Here is a 16951-nt window from a genome sequence, read left to right on the forward strand (position 1 = left end):
TGCCTGCAACAAATTTGGCCTAACCATCAGCCTCAAGAAAACGAACATCATGGGACAGGACATCAGAAATGCTCCATCAATCAATATCGGCGACCACGCTCTGGAAGTGGTTCAAGAGTTCACCTACCTAGGGCTCAACTATCATCAGTAACCTGTCTCTCGATGCAGAAATCAACAAGCGCATGGGAAAGGCTTCCACTGCTACGTCCAGACTGGCCAAGAGAGTGTGGGAAAATGGCGCACTGACACGGAACACAAAAGTCCGAGTGTATCAAACCTGTGTCCTCAGTCCCTTGCTCTACGGCAGCGAGGCCTAGACAACGTATGTCAGCCAAGAGCGACGACTCAATTCATTCCATCTTCGCTGCCTCCGGAAAATCCTTGGCATCAGGTGGCAGGACCGTATCTCCAACACAGTAGTCCTCGAGGCGGCCAACATCCCCAGCTTATACACACTACTGAGTCAGCGGCGCTTGAGATGGCTTGGCCATGTGAGCCGCATGGAAGATGGCAGGATCCCCAAGGACACATTGTACAGCGAGCTCGTCACTGGTATCAGACCTACCGGCCGTCCATGTCTCCGCTTTAAAGACGTCTGCAAATGTGACATGAAGTCCTGTAACATTGATCACAAGTCGTGGGAGTCAGTTGCCAGCGATTGCCAGAGCTGGCGGGCAGCCATAAAGGCGGGGCTAAAGTGTGGCGAGTCGAAGAGACTTTGCAGATGGCAGGAAAAAAGACAGAAGCGCAAGGGGAGAGCCAACTGTGTAACAGCCCAGACAACCAATTTTATCTGCAGCACCTGTGAAAGAGTCTGTCACTCTAATATTGGCCTTCATAGCCACTCCAGGCGCTGCTCCACAAACCACTGACCACCTCCAGGCGCTTACCCATTGTCTCCCGAGACAAGGAGGCCAAAGAAGAAGTCTATTTTTGCTCCATCTGCTGTCAATCTGCAGGTTACACTTTGTATGAGCTGCTATGGATATTTCTTATTGTACAAAAGAGTTGTCTACATCAAAGCCTTCTTATTCAATCTTCCCGCACTTCAAAACTACTATCATCTAAATGATTATAAGGAAATTAAGTTTTCACAGGTAAAAAACTGAACTTTGCATTATGTATGAAAAATTCTGAACTTGAATAAAACTACTTATGCCGTCACCTTTTCAATTGTACATTTTTAGAGTGAGCATTATTTTTAGGCGGGTGGGTATCAACATTATTTGAAGCTGTTTGAGAGCTTTTTGCTTTGCATGAATGCGGTCACTGAAAATAAGTGGGTGTTGACAAGTCAATTTTTCGTTTCAAAAACTTCGGTCTACATCTTCCAGTCATGGCAACAATTAATTCCGATTTTGCCATATGAAAAAAGACCAATGCGCACGCGCAGTTATGAAAGGCTGGTCAGTACTGATTGTTCGCATGGCCATTTGGGAGTTGTAGTGATAGGGCGCAGACGCTACTCTAAGCGAAAAAACTACATTTCCCTGAAAACAAGGCGGCGTCGCCCAAATGCGCGTGCTCGCTCCAGCACGTCACGGCGACAGAGCGGAAGTAGGGACAATACTTGAAGCGAATCCGAGTGCAATTCAGAAACGCGTTTTTCCTGCTAACCTTCGTTTTATTAAAAAAAAAATCTGCGTTTCTCATCACCCGCCCGCTCAGCATGGCCAAGAACCTGCCGCCTGATGACCCTAACTTAATCGCCATGATCGTGGATCATTTGAAGAGCCGCGGCCTGTTTGACGAGTTCCGGAGAGACTGTCTGGCTGATGTCGACACCAAGGTGAGAGCGAGAGACGGCTGCTGAGTGCGGCGGGCCGGTGGGTAAGGTTTTCTCTGCTCTCTTTCCTCCCGACCGACCGGCTATTCAAGCCCCGCGGTATTGATGTCCACAGGCACCGGGCTAATTTCAATCTGTATGGAGTACTGTCAATTCCGGGACACCCAGTGAAAAGCCGGACTGCTCTGCCCAACAATAATCCAATGGCCCAAGGCCGCGGCCTTTAAACCGCCGGAAGTGACGCCTGCTCCGTGAAGAGCACGCGGTGATTCCGGGTTCCATCTGGCATAACTGAACCAGGAAGAGACAACAGAGACCAGAGAGTGTCCCCGCCCTGCTGACGCGCATAGCCGTCCCGCCCCCTTCTCTCGATGTTGCCCCTGTCCACCTGACCCGCCCCCCCCCCCAGGGTGCCCCTGTCCACCTGACCCGCCCCCCCCGAGGGTGCCCCTGTCCACCTGACCTGCCCCCCCGAGGGTGCCCCTGTCCACCTGACCCGCCCCCTCCCGAGGGTGCCACTGTCCACCTGACCCGCCCTACCCCCCCCCCCACCCCGAGGGTGCCCCTGTCCACCTGACCCGCCCCCCCCCCCGAGGGTGCCCCTGTCCACCTGACCCGCCCCCCCCCCCGAGGGTGCCCCTGTCCACCTGACCCGCCCCCCCCGAGGGTGCCCCTGTCCACCTGACCCGCCCCCCCCCGAGGGTGCCCCTGTCCACCTGACCCGCCCCCCCCCCGAGGGTGCCCCTGTCCACCTGACCCGCCCCCCCCCGAGGGTGCCCCTGTCCACCTGACCCGCCCCCCCCCGAGGGTGCCCCTGTCCACCTGACCCGCCCCCCCCCGAGGGTGCCCCTGTCCACCTGACCCGCCCCCCCCCCGAGGGTGCCCCTGTCCACCTGACCTGCCCCCCCCGAGGGTGCCCCTGTCCACCTGACCCGCCCCCTCCCGAGGGTGCCACTGTCCACCTGACCCGCCCTACCCCCCCCCCCACCCCGAGGGTGCCCCTGTCCACCTGACCCGCCCCATCCCGAGGGTGCCACTGTCCACCTGACCCGCCCTACCCCCCCCACCCCGAGGGTGCCCCTGTCCACCTGACCCGCCCTACCCCCCTTGAGGGTGCCGACCCCCCCTGCCAGACAGCAGACCCCTCCCCCCGCCAGACAGCAGACCCCTCCCCCCGCCTGATAGCAGACCCCCCACCCCCCGCCTGACAGTCGACCCCGCCCCCCGCCTGAGTCGACCCCCCCCCCCCCCCCCCCGCCTGACAGCCGACCCCCCCCCCCGCCTGACAGCCGACCCCCCCTCTCCCCCCACCGGCCTGACACCATTCTCCCCCCCCCCCCCCACAGGCCTGACACCCGATTCCCCCCCACCCCCACCGTTTTGACTCCTGATTCCCCCCCACCCCCACCGGCCCGACCACCCGATTTCCCCCCCCCCCCGACCTGACACCCGAATCTCCCCTCCACCCACCGACCTGACACCCGATTCTCACCCCCCCCCGACCTGACACCCGATTCTCACCCCCCCGACCTGACACCCGATTCTTCCCCCCCCCCCGACCTGACACCCGATTCTTCCCCCCCCCCCGACCTGACACCCGATTCTTTCCCCCCCCCCGACCTGACACCCGATTCATCCCCCCCCCCGACCTGACACCCGATTCTTCCCCCCCCCCGACCTGACACCCGATTCTTCCCCCCCCCCCCGACCTGACACCCGATTCTTCCCCCCCCCCCGACCTGACACCCGATTCTTCCCCCCCCCCCGACCTGACACCCGATTCTTCCCCCCCCCCTGACCTGACACCCGATTCTTCCCCCCCCCTGACCTGACACCCGATTCTTCCCCCCCCGACCTGACACCCGATTCTTCCCCCCCCCGACCTGATACCCGATTCTTCCCCCCCCCGACCTGACACCCGATTCTCCCCCCCCCACCCCCCCCCGACCTGACACCCGATTCTTCCCCCCCCGACCTGACACCCGATTCTTCCCCCCCCCCGACCTGATACCCGATTCTTCCCCCCCCCCCCGACCTGACACCCGATTCTCCCCCCCCCACCCCCCCCCCCCGACCTGACACCCGATTCTCCCCCCCCCACCCCCCCCCCCGACCTGACACCCGATTCTTCCCCCTCCCCCCCCGACCTGACACCCGATTCTTCCCCCTCCCCCCCCGACCTGACACCCGATTCTTCCCCCTCCCCCCCCGACCTGACACCCGATTCTTCCCCCCCCGACCTGACACCCGATTCTTCCCCCCCCTGACCTGACACCCGATTCTTCCCCCCCCCTGACCTGACACCCGATTCTTCCCCCCCCGACCTGACACCCGATTCTTCCCCCCCCGACCTGATACCCGATTCTTCCCCCCCCCCCCCGACCTGACACCCGATTCTCCCCCCCCCCGACCTGACACCCGATTCTTCCCCCCCCCCCCTGACCTGACACCCGATTCTTCCCCCCCCGACCTGACACCCGATTCTTCCCCCCCCGACCTGACACCCGATTCTTCCCCCCCCGACCTGATACCCGATTCTTCCCCCCCCCCCCCCGACCTGACACCCGATTCTCCCCCCCCCACCCCCCCCCCGACCTGACACCCGATTCTCCCCCCCCCCACCCCCCCCCCGACCTGACACCCGATTCTTCCCCCTCCCCCCCCGACCTGACACCCGATTCTTCCCCCTCCCCCCCCGACCTGACACCCGATTCTTCCCCCCTCCCCCCCCGACCAGACACCCGATTCTTCCCCCCTCCCCCCCCGACCAGACACCCGATTCTTCCCCCCTCCCCCCCCGACCTGACACCCGATTCTTCCCCCTCCCCCCCCGACCTGACACCCGATTCTTCCCCCTCCCCCCCCGACCAGACACCCGATTCTTCCCCCTCCCCCCCGACCAGACACCCGATTCTTCCCCCTCCCCCCCCGACCAGACACCCGATTCTTCCCCCCTCCCCCCCCCGACCTGACACCCGATTCTTCCCCCCTCCCCCACTGACCTGACACCCGATTCTTCCCCCCTCCCCCCCCGACCTGACACCCGATTCTTCCCCCCTCCCCCCCCGACCTGACACCCGATTCTTCCCCCCTCCCCCCCCGACCAGACACCCGATTCTTCCCCCCTCCCCCCCGACCAGACACCCGATTCTTCCCCCCTCCCCCCCGACCAGACACCCGATTCTTCCCCCCTCCCCCCCCGACCAGACACCCGATTCTTCCCCCCCCGACCTGACACCCGATTCTTCCCCCCTCCCCCCCCCGACCTGACACCCGATTCTTCCCCCCTCCCCCCCCCGACCTGACACCCGATTCTTCCCCCCTCCCCCCCCCGACCTGACACCGATTCTTCCCCCCCCCCCCCACCCACCCCGATCTGACACCCGATTCTTCCCCCCCCCCGACCTGACACCGATTCTTTCCCCCCCCCCCCGACCTGACACCGATTCTTTCCCCCCCCCCCGGCCTGACACCCAATTCTCCCCCCCCCCCCCGGCCTGACACCCGATTCTTCCCCCCCCCCCCGGCCTGACACCCGATTCTTCCCCCCCCCCCGCCCCCCGGCCTGACACCCGATTCTTCCCCCCCCCGGCCTGACACCCGTTTCTTCCCCCCCCCCCCCCGGCCTGACACCCGTTTCTTCCCCCCCCCCCCGGCCTGACACCCGATTCTTCCCCCCCCCCCCCGGCCTGACACCCGATTCTTTCCCCCCGCCCAGGCCTAACACCCGATTCCGCCCCTCCCACCCCCGGCCTGACACCCGATTCCCCCCTCCCCCCCCCCCCCCCGGCCTGACACCCGATCCCCCCCCCCCCCCGGCCTGACACCCGATTCTTTCCCCCCGCCCAGGCCTAACACCCGATTCCGCCCCTCCCACCCCCGGCCTGACACCCGATTCCCCCCTTCCCCCCCCCCCCGGCCTGACACCCGATTCTTTCCCCCCGCCCCCCCCCCCCCGGCCTGACACCCGATTCCCCCCTCCCACCCCCGGCCTGACACCCGATTCCGCCCCTCCCCGCCCCCTCGAGACTTGCCCCCTTGTCGAGAGGCTGTGATTGGTTTTAGGATCTCAATCACGTGCAGATGGTAGTGAGCAGGAAGTTGTGCAACAAAGAAATTTAAGTATCTATATTCAATCTCACAGCCTGTGACAGTAAACTAATGGCTGTTAATGCTGTTTGTTTAAACTTCACTGTTTAAGTATAAATAGTATTAGACTGTCAGTGAATTGGAATGTAGTAATCCAATAGGGAGTTCAGCTGACAGATATAAACTGTTTTGAGTTTTTGCTCTTCTGATTTATCATCCTCCAAGCTACTGAGTTGAAATAGTGTGTAGCAATTTGCTGACAGCCTTCCAGTATCCTCTGTACGTGTCAGACACACTTTAAATATTGAACCTATTAGTTCTATCTGTAAACAAATGAGGACATAAATAGTGTTTTCTCAGTGAATATTGCAAAATCTTTTGCAGAACTGAAGTGCTCTGTAACATGGATATTTTTAATACAGAAGTAGAAAATATGAAAACTTCTTCAAAAACTTTTGAAGGACTTTGACTTCTTAGAGGGTTAACTATATTGAGATGTTTTTTGTTTGTAACAGTAAATTGATTTTATAACTGCAGCCCATAGATAAGGGTTGTCAAGGATGATTATTTGAGGAGGGGGGGAGGGGGTGGTTATTTAGATAGGATATAACAGATGGTAGACTGTATGTAACCAGCAGTAATTCAAATAAACAATTTGAACCACTTTATAAATTGTTAGAGTAAAGCTGAAGTGGTTTATAGTGTCAGCAGATTACAATACTACCTTTAAATTTACTGCCAGCTGTTTCTTTTACATTGCTTCCACATTGTTTTAAAAAATCTTCCTTAAATAATCCAGGGGAGTCACTGAACGTAGGGATGGTCGAAGCAGGTGAAAACTAACTTTTGAATTGAGGTTCTCAGTATATTCAATTTCTTTGGAGTTAGGATTGCATGTAGGTTAGTGAGAAATAATAGTCTTTCAATTGGTTACTAGTAAAAATTTAGCATCCCTACAATAGACTGACTTGTCAGCTCTAATAAGTTGCAACCAGCAGTACAAGATATTTATTGTGTTGCATTCGCTCCACAGTGTTTTATTTATCACTGTTTGAGACAGCCTCGATATGTGTATATATTACAGTAAAATGATTTTGGAGCCATTGCACAAGCATGCAGATCTATCTAATTCTGTCTGTATTTATCTACAGTTGAGTCTGCCTGGGCTTTGTGTCAAATATTTATAAAGGTTACTGGATGATAATCAGTGCATTCACAGGGATGATGGGGTGGTCAGATATACATCCCTGTCTGGGATCCAATTTTATATTTATAAAATAGTTAGTGTGCAGCTATGCTGCCTTCACCAATTCCAGGAATCTAGTCTGAAATCAATAAGCGAGTTCGGACAGTTTAAATGGGGGTTAATTTAAAACTGTACGAGGAGCACGCCATGAACATATTCGTAGAATTAATGATGTACACCATATCAGTTCAGTGTGTTCTGTCCTCGGGCAGGTCGCAGCAAGTGTCACATGGGAATCTTGAATCACGTACTAGGGAACTATCTAAGATGGCTTCCCAGTGCCTCCTTCACAGTTTTTACCTTGAGTGCCGCCTTTTGGCTGGGCTACAACCAAGACTAAAGAACCCCATCTATCCCTGTTGGCTGTCAACCCAGTATTCAGAACTGTCAGTCTGTTCACTGGGAGGTGTGAAGTGGGGCCTAAACCTAACCCTTCTGACTTGGGTAGGAATACAACCACTTAGTAAGTGGTCACTCCATCTGAACGTGAATATCCTGCTGGATGTCAGCCCAGTATATATTGACCATCATATAGTTTCCACTGATGGGGACTGTCTGGAGCAGAGCTTGAAGCTTTCACCTTCTGTTTGAGGGACAGGTACAACTATGCCAAAGGCTCGCTCCACTCCTCAACTATAAATGGCCAGAAATTATTATTATTTTTTTTACCTTGCATTTGAATTTCTGTTATATTTATTTATTTTTTTATTTAGAGATACAGCACTGAAACGGGCCCTTCGGCCCACCGAGTCTGTGCCGACCATCAACCACCCATTTATACTAATCCTACACTAATCCCATACTCCTACCACATCCCCACCTTCTACCTATACTAGGGGCAATTTATAATGGCCAATTTCCCTATCAACCTGCAAGTCTTTGGCTGTGGGATGAAACCGGAGCACCCGGCGAAAACCCACACGGTCACAGGGAGAACTTGCAAACTCCACACAGGTAGTACCCAGAATTGAACCCGGGTCGCTGGAGCTGTGAGGCTGCGGTGCTAACCACTGCGCCGCCCTAAAAATAAATTTCAGGGCTCAGAGCAGCAGGAGTGCTCCTCCGGGTCCCCACTGTAGGTATAAAAGCCACTTTAGTAATGTTGAACTTCAACGGGTATGGCCTTGTGAAGGATCTGAACATAAGTGAAAAAAAGTTGATGGTATCTTTTGAAATCTACCTTCCAGTTTATGCCATACATTGTATTTATCTTTGAGTATCTGAAAATTATAACCATATAAGTCTGTGCATATCTTTGGAAATGTTGCAGAGATGATGGTCTTGAACAGGAAGCTTTAGGGTGAGTTTATAGATTTTTTTTTTCTGGGATAAGATGATTGTAGGCTGTTCCGGAACATTCCTTTTGCAGTCTTTTCCTTTTTGTTTTCAATGTGCTAATGCACTATGTTCCTGTGTGGTTAAGATGATGCCCAGGTTACTTGCTTTTGGGCATCATCTACATCATGATTGTCTTTGAAGTGGTATGTGAGAAGATTTGCTCCCTTTTTAAGGCTCTGACCCAGCTAAGAAATTTATCTGAGGAAAAGCACTGACTGTGAATCTTGCTTAATAAACCCATGTGCTGTTTGAAGAAAGTGCTACTTGCATGAAGTAAATATGAATGGGGTTTTGATTGTGTGCTCAATGTAGAAAAGGTACTGTGCATGTACTTTTAAACTATTAATATTTATATGCTTTGTTTTAATCAATTTCTGTGAACCTATGTAGCCAGCCTATCAGAATCTCCGACAGAGAGTTGATAATTTTGTGTCCAATCACTTGGCTAATCACGAGTGGAATCCAAGCCTTAACAAAAATCAGCTGCGTAATGAGCTCCGACAGAGGGTCTGTAAGTGAGTACGCTATTTTATTTAAATCGTTTTACAGCTTTGAGTTTTATTTCTTAGTCTGGCTACTTTCATGCTATCTGTCTTGCACCTCCATCAAGTTAGGAAATGCTTTCCTCTTCGCTTTATGGCCCAAATTATTTATTGGTTTTTTAGCACAATTGGACAGATTTATCACTATTACTGATGGCAGTTTTTTATTTCTAGATTTTTGAAAAAATTGGTCAGAACCTATCTAGATATGTTCAGTTTTGGGCAAAGCACCTCAGGAAGGATATATTGGTCTTGGCAGTGCAATGCAGATTCACCAGAAAGATGCTGGGGCTTAGAGAATTAATTATAAGGACAGATTGAATAAACATGGCTTGTTTTACTTTTTTACTTCTTTCTCTCTGCCCGTCCTAGACTTTTCTGATCAGTCGTTATACTTCCTTTCATTTCCCCACGGGTAGAATGCCTTTCCAAATCTATAACTTAACCCTTCAGTACTCCTCAACCTTCTTACTCTCCTGCTGCCGTCCAAGGCTTGACTCGTTCTTAGATAAACCTATAGCTTCCCTCTGTGCCTCTCAGTATCCTCCGAAGAGTCCATCGAGGCACTCGGCGCTGCCTCTTTACAAGCAGAAACCCCGGATACCCCATCCTGCTCTCTCACCAGCCTTCCCGTTCAGCACACCGGCAGGGGGCGGATCTTACCACTCTCCTGTCCAACTAATCCTTTCCATTACTGACGCTAAGGATTCTGCAAGTGGTCCAGTTATCACTGCCCATCTCTGCATTTCCCTCCAGAATGTTCATTCACTCGCGAACAAAGACCTTGCAATCCATGAGCTTATGATGAATGATTGCATTGACATCATGGACTTGACAGAATCCTGGCTATAGGGTGATGAAACCTTTCCACTAACTGAAGGTTCCCCGCCTCTCTATGCCTTTCACTGTCGTGGTGGAGTGGCTGTTAAAACCAAATCTCATCTTGATTTGTCCCCTTACTGCTCTGGCACTTTCTCCTCCTTTAAGCATCTCATCATATTCCACCCTCTCACCTCTCATTTAAAATCCTGATTCCCTAACATTCACCCAAGTTTCATGCTAATTTTCAAAATGAACTATCTTCACTGATTTCTTCCCTCAGCCTCTGCACTGAGTGACTTCTCTTCCTAGGTGATTTTAATCTCCATCTCAATTCTTCATGTTCTCTCTCCTCGGCCCTCCTTTCTTTCCTTAATCTCATCCTCCATGTAAATGTCCCAACCCGTATTCTTGGCCACCAGTTTGACCTTGCGTGGCCTCACCACCCCCATAGTATCAGTCTCCGATGAGGCCATCTCTGATCTCTTGTATCGCTGTTTACCTACATCCTCCTTTCCCCTCCAAACCCTACTTTCACCCTGGAAAAAAAAATTCCTCACCAATTCGCTAAGAACTGCGCACTCAAATTCCCAATTGATTAGCTTTTGGCTCTCCATTTGCCATGACGTTCCTGCAGCTACTGATCTGCTCAACCACACTCTCACCTCTACCCTCGCCATAGCCCCCATTAAAACGATCACTCATTCTCTCACCCTGATCTGGCCCTCATCTCCACTCCCTTAATTCTAAGAGATGTAGATTTGAATGGATATGGTGGACAACTGAGTAAGCCAGTCACTGCCAGATCTGGCTGGACCACATGAAGCACTATCAGGTTCTGCTCTTGTCTGCGAGCATTGCTTACTATTCTAGGATGATTCTGGAATGCAAAAGTAACTCCTGGGTTCTTTACTGCAGCCCTTCTCCATCCTCACGTTCAACGACAAATGCAAGAAGCTCATGGACTTCTTTGTCCTCTGACCATTTCGATCAGCAGCCTCTGTCACTTCTCTTCCTTCCCCTAGCCCCATCCCCGCATCCATCCTGCTCCTGAACTTGTTTCCTTTTCTAGTTTCTCTCCTACCTCTCCTCATACACGCCTAGCTCACCTTGTCCGTGAAACCCCCTCCTGCCCTCTCATCCCTGTTTTCACTAAACTACTGACCATCTGACTTCCCTTCCTGACTCCCATGTTAGCTGATACTGTTAACAGCCCTCTCTCTTCTGATCCCGTCCCGTTCTCCTTCCAATCTTCCATCATAGCTCCACTTCTCATGAAAACCAAACCATGACCATTCCATCATTACAAACTACTTCCCCATCTCCAACCACCCTTTCCTCTGCAAAGTCCTTGAACATGTCACCTTCCAAATTCATGCCCATCTCAATGTTTGAACCCTCCAATTGGGTTTCCGCCCTTGCTGCAGTACCAAAGCAGCTTTTGTCAAAATCACAAATGACATCCTATGTGACTGTAACAAAGGCAAACTATCCCTCCTCATACTTCTCGACCTGTCAGCAGCATTTGACACAGTTGATCACACTATCCTCCTCCAATGCCTCTCCACTGTCGTCTAACTGGGTGGGACTGCACTTGCTTAGTTCGATTCTTACCTATCTAATCGGAGCCAGAGAACTGCCACCAATGACTTCTCTTTCCATTTCTGCACAGTTACTCTGGTGTTCCCCAAGGTCCTATCCTTGGACCCCTCCTATTTCTCATCTACATGCTGCCCCTAGATGATATCATCCGAAAACAAAACAACACTTTCCACATATACACTTATGTGACCCAGCTCTACCTCGCCACCAGCACGCTGAACCTCTCCACAATCTCTAAATTGTCAGACTGCTTATCTGACATCCGCTACTGGGTGAGCAGAAATTTCTTCCAATTAAATATTGCTCCTCTGAGCATCCCCAAGTTAAATTTCACCTCTATTAATGGCTATGCCTTCAGCTGCCTAGGCCCTGAGCCTTCCCTAAACCTCTCCGACACTACCTTGCTTTCCTCCTTTAAGACACTCCTTAAAACCTACCTCTTTGACCAAGCTTTTGGTCATTTGCCCTCATCTTTCTTTATATAGCTCAGTGCCATATTTTGTTTTATAATACCTCTGTGAAGCACCTTGGAACGTTTGATTACATTAAAATCACTATATAAATACAATTTGCTGTTGTATTCCCTTAAGTGTAGAAGATTGCAGGGTGATCTGATGAGGTATTTAAAATGTTAAAAGGATTTGATAGGATAGGTGTGGAGAAGCAGGTTTCTCCGGTTAATGGGTTAACATTTAAAACTTTTTTATTATTGCAAGAGCATAAAAACTAAACTTATATGATTGAAAACCATTAATATGAATACATTTTAATATATACGTTTTTGATGTCTAAGATTGCCATCAACAAAGTACTGGTATTTACTGCTTGGTTGTGAGTCTTGGGCCGAGAGCAAGTTGTTTCAGCCAATAGCTTCCAAATTTATTTGTTTATAAGTTAATCTCTACAGAAATGTTCTCCTTTTTAAGCTTGGAATAAAATGTTTCAATCAGTTTTACAGCTAAGGACAATAAAAAGGTACTTAGAAATATCATTGAGTATAACAAGCAAACTCTGGCTAGAATGTTAAATTTCTCTGAAGGGTTCAACAAAAATACTCTTGGCTAAATGAAATAAAGGAGGGTGGTACTTTGCACTGAATACCAAGAAAATAACATTGGCCTAATAGTTTAATAGTTATTAGTATGTAAATCTTAGTTTTGTAATTGTTTCTGAAATGCAATTCATTCCCTCATCCCTTCCAAAAAAAGTCGTCAGACATCTCAAACATCACACTGTTGACACATTTTTTCCTTTTAAAATTTCACTGATCGTTTTGACCATTTTTCAGAAAATATTGCTGTTACTTGTAGAAGTATTAGTATGTGGATTTGTTACGCTGCTTATATTTCAATCGCTCTGTTCATGTATTTGAACTTACTAATTATCTTAGTAAAATCACATCAGTCTGCTGAAGAAATGGTACTTCTAAAGTGATATGTAAAATGTATTGTGACCTCGGTTAGGAACTCAGTATTTTCACTGAGCATCTTCTCTCTGATAGAAACATGGAAGGAACCATTCGTGCATTTTATAATCTTTCTCTTTAGCCCATTTTGTAATCTTTCTTTAATTAGATGATTAATTAGTATTCAAGTAAACAGCTTAAAGAAAATTGTTTGCCAACTTTTTTCCCCCCATTTAGCTCTAAGTGCGTTCAGTATTAACCACACAATGTCTGTCCCTAGAAGTAAGGATTTTTTCTGATTTTTATATGGCATTCAATATGGAAGGATAAGTAGAAACTATCTCATTTACTAACTTAAACCATAGACACTGTGTTGGACAAATACTCCGAAGATTTAATTTCCAATATAAGATTCAATTCTAACAAGTTGCATTTATTTAGCACCTTTGATACTAGCAAATCTTTTGTAGTGATAACAAATAAGCACAAACTAGTTTAAGAAAAATGAGTGCTTTTAGTTTACAACAGTATCTGCACTGTCTGCTTAATGACATTGTTGCTAAAATTATTTCCCCAGTTTCTCTATATAGCCCTAGTCACAGGAACATTTTTGCAACTGTTGGTCTCAATTTTACTTTTAGAATGAGGTGACAGTGTTAAGCAATATCATTAGATGCATGTAGTTATCCTTGTAGTCTCTCTAATGCAGTATGGAAAATTATTATAGTTCTGGTCTAAGCACTTGGTGCAGAAAAGCTTACCCTATAAGGGCATTAAATAATTTTACCATAATTTATGTACTCCAGATCAGGCATGTTGGAATCAGGTGTGGACAGAATTATTTCTCAGGTCGTGGATCCGAAACTGTATCACATATTTAAACCACAGATAGAGAAAGCGATTCACGAATTTATGGCTACAGAAATGAATGAAGAAGTTGTGCCAAATCCACCTCCAGAACCTGAGAAACAGGAGCTCTCTGCTCCAGCTTCAGGTACACCCTGAGGTCTCGTATCATTTTATTTTTCTATTTTTGCATTCATTTGTCATTTGTTTTTTGGTACATCATTTCCACACTGGAAAAAGTCAATATTTAAATCCATTCAAAGATCATCATACATAACAGTAAAAATGCTAGGCTTATATTTTCAAGTTGCCATATAAACAAAGGGACTGCCTAGGTTTGCAATATATTTCAGGCATCCAGTGCAGCATCAAGCACACCCAGTCAGATACCAATTACAGAGTAAATTCTGCACAGTAACAGTTTCAAGCAGGAGAAGACATTTTATCTGGCCCACCTATCCACAGGACATTCCCCTTGATGCATTTCTAATGATCTGTGATGTCTGAGTAACTTTGCCAATTCGTGTCAAATTAGGGACAGTTTTCTTCTGGATTGAGACTGCCTGTCTTCTTTCACATCCAACAGACAGGAGACTTTCATCCCAACAGGCTTGGCTAGAATTGGAAGGCCATTGTCTAATCTGCTGTGCCACCCGTTTCCACCATATCAAAATTTAGATTCATAATTCCAGATGGCCTTGTGTTTGGCTGCAGAATTTTTACTAAAAGCCGTCCCTGTGCACTTATTCCCAATCACCAGATGTGTCATGTTGCTTCTGCAGTTTTTTCTTTTTATTTGTGAAGTAGCAGTGGTTTCGATGGGCTAAATTTTGTTTTCCTGCCACTGGGAGTGGTGACAGGCGAAAAAAATGGCAGCCGACACGCTCTTGGGCCCACGGCTCATTTAAATATGCAGGACAGCTGCACCTCCAATCACGTGGTGGGGGCGGCCTTGGCGACGCTGTGAACGACGTCAGCTGTCTCTGTGCAGGCGCTGGCGCCATTCTTAAAGGGCTGTCAGCCATGCTCAGAAAATGGAGAGTTACCGCCCCCCCCCCACACTGAAAATAAATATTTGGTCCATTTATTCCCCCACCCCACCCAATACACTGAAATTGCAGAGTTGATCCCACTTTTTTTTTTTCCGCCCCCATCCCAACTGCAAAAAGTGTAGAGGTCACCCCTACCCTCCCCCCACATACTAAAAATGCAAAGTTGACCCCGTTTTTTCCGCCGCCTCCCCCGCTACACTAAAAATGCTCTGATCCCATCTTCCCCATTTCAGTCGTGCCAGCTTTCCCTGGACGGGAAAGTGAAGGTGCGAGTGCCGCCCGTCACACTGAAGATCCAAATCCAACAGTAAGATCGCGGGGAATTGTATTTAAATGCAATCGTAAAGTGAACTTCAATATTTTAAGTTGGGTCCCGTCACTGAGCGGCGGGGAGTGGCCGTCACGAAGCCTCATCACCGCTGGGAAGATCAGGCCCAGCAATCCCGGCGTCGGGCTCCATGGCAGGCCGCTGCGGTCTTCCAGCACCCCATGGAGCCTCACGTCAGGAGCTCAATAAAATTCAGCCCAATGAATTCTTCCCAGTTTCTTCATTCTGTGTAAGTAAAGTCAGTATCAACGATAGAGAAACTGTTTTTGCATAGATACTGTTTCCCACATTCCTACAAACTAATTGGTACACCTTGCCATTATTCGGAACACTGTGCTGATCATGTCCTTATCAAGATGGGGCTTATTCTAACTACTTTTCATTTGGCGTTAATATTTCCTGATAGAAAACATATGAAAGTTTTCTAAATTGTTTAATATTCTACTTTGTGTATGATGTATAGTTGTTTACACTCTTAGTTTCCCAATGCAGTATATTTTACATATGGTGTTGAAGTGCTAGCAGTGAGTTTTTATGACCATGGGTTTTTGTTTGCATTATCTCTACATATGAATGTGGATATTGAAAGATTTATTCAGTGTATAATAGTAAGGAATAAGAACCCGTGTATCTTGCATTTATAGTGTCTTTATCATGGGAAACTTGCCAAGATGCTTTCCATAAAGAGACGGAAAAGAGATAAAATGAGTATTGAGCCATTGAACATTTGAACATAAAAAATAGGAGCGGGAGTAGGCTGTTCGGCCCCTCAAGTCTGCCCTGCCATTCAATAAGATCATGGCTGATCTGCCCCAGACCTCAACTCTTCTTCCGTGCCAGCTCCTCATTAGCCCTCAACTCCCCGATATTTCAAAAATCTATCTACCTCCTCTTTAAATATTTTCAGTGATCTAGCCTCCACAACTCTCTAGGGTAGAGAATTCCAGACACTCACTACCCTCTGAGAGAAGAAATTCCTTCGCTTCTCAGTTTTAAATGAGTGTCCCCTTATTCTGTAACTATGTCCCCTAGTTCAAGATTCCCCCACTAGTGGAAACATCTTCTCAACATCTACTCTGTCAAGCCCCCTCAGAATCTTGTATGTTTCAATAAGATCACCCCTCATTCTTCTAAACTCTAATAAATAAAGGCCTAACCTGCTTAGCCGTTCTTGATAAATCAACCTCTTCATCCCAGGAATCAGCCTAGTGAATCTTTTTTGAACTGCCTCCAATGCTAGTATATCCTTTCTTAAATACGGGGACCAAAACTGTACACAGTACTCCAGGTGCGGCCTCGTCAACACCGTGTACAGTTGTAACAAGACTTCCCTATTTTTAAATTCCAACCCCCTAGCAATAAAGGCCAAAATTCCATTTGCCTTCTTAATCACTTGCTGCACCTGCATGCTAACCTTTTGTGTTCCATGCACAAGAACACCCAGATCCCTCTGTGCTGCAATTTTTTGGAGTCTCTCTCCATTTAAGTAATAGTCTGCCTTTTGATTCTTCCCACCAAAGTGCATGACTTCACACTTTCCTACATTAAACTCCATCTGTCATGTTTCTTCCCACTCACTCAACCTATCTATATCCCCTTCCAGGTTCCTTATGTCCTCATCACAACATGCCCTCCCACCTATTTTTGTATCGTCAGCAAATTTGGATATATTACAATCTGCCCCCTCCTCCAAGTCATTAATATAGATAGTAAATAATTGAGGCCCCAGGACTGATCCTTGTGGCACTCCACTAGTTGCATCTTTCCAACCTGAAAAAGACCCATTAATCCCGACTCTCTGTCTTCTGTGAGTTAACCAATCCTCAATCCATGCTAATACATTACCCCCAATATCGTGAGCTCCTATCTTATGTAATAATCTTTTATGTGGCACCTTA

The 16951-nt window shown here is 48.8% G+C and overlaps 1 protein-coding gene across 5 annotated transcripts in view; it reads left to right on the forward strand.

Moving 5' to 3' along the window:
- The first annotated feature begins 1545 nt into the window (after positions 1-1545).
- LOC137375842 (biorientation of chromosomes in cell division protein 1-like) overlaps positions 1546-16951 on the forward strand; it is a 64123-nt gene continuing 48717 nt past the window's right edge. For 4 of the 5 annotated variants that reach the window (XR_010976074.1, XR_010976075.1, XR_010976073.1 and 1 more), the window contains exons 1-3: positions 1546-1789; positions 8850-8974; positions 13634-13821. Coding sequence is in view for 1 of the 5 variants with exons in the window: in XM_068043380.1 (XP_067899481.1) it covers positions 1670-1789; positions 8850-8974; positions 13634-13821 (433 nt within the window). In the remaining 4 variants the exon portion in view is untranslated. Of the gene's footprint in view, positions 1790-8849; positions 8975-13633; positions 13834-16951 lie in introns of all 5 variants that reach the window. The other variant, XR_010976076.1, reaches the window with a different exon arrangement.

The sequence above is a fragment of the Heterodontus francisci genome, chromosome 12 (genome assembly GCF_036365525.1).
Source record: "Heterodontus francisci isolate sHetFra1 chromosome 12, sHetFra1.hap1, whole genome shotgun sequence".
NCBI classification, from domain to species: Eukaryota; Metazoa; Chordata; class Chondrichthyes; order Heterodontiformes; family Heterodontidae; genus Heterodontus; species Heterodontus francisci.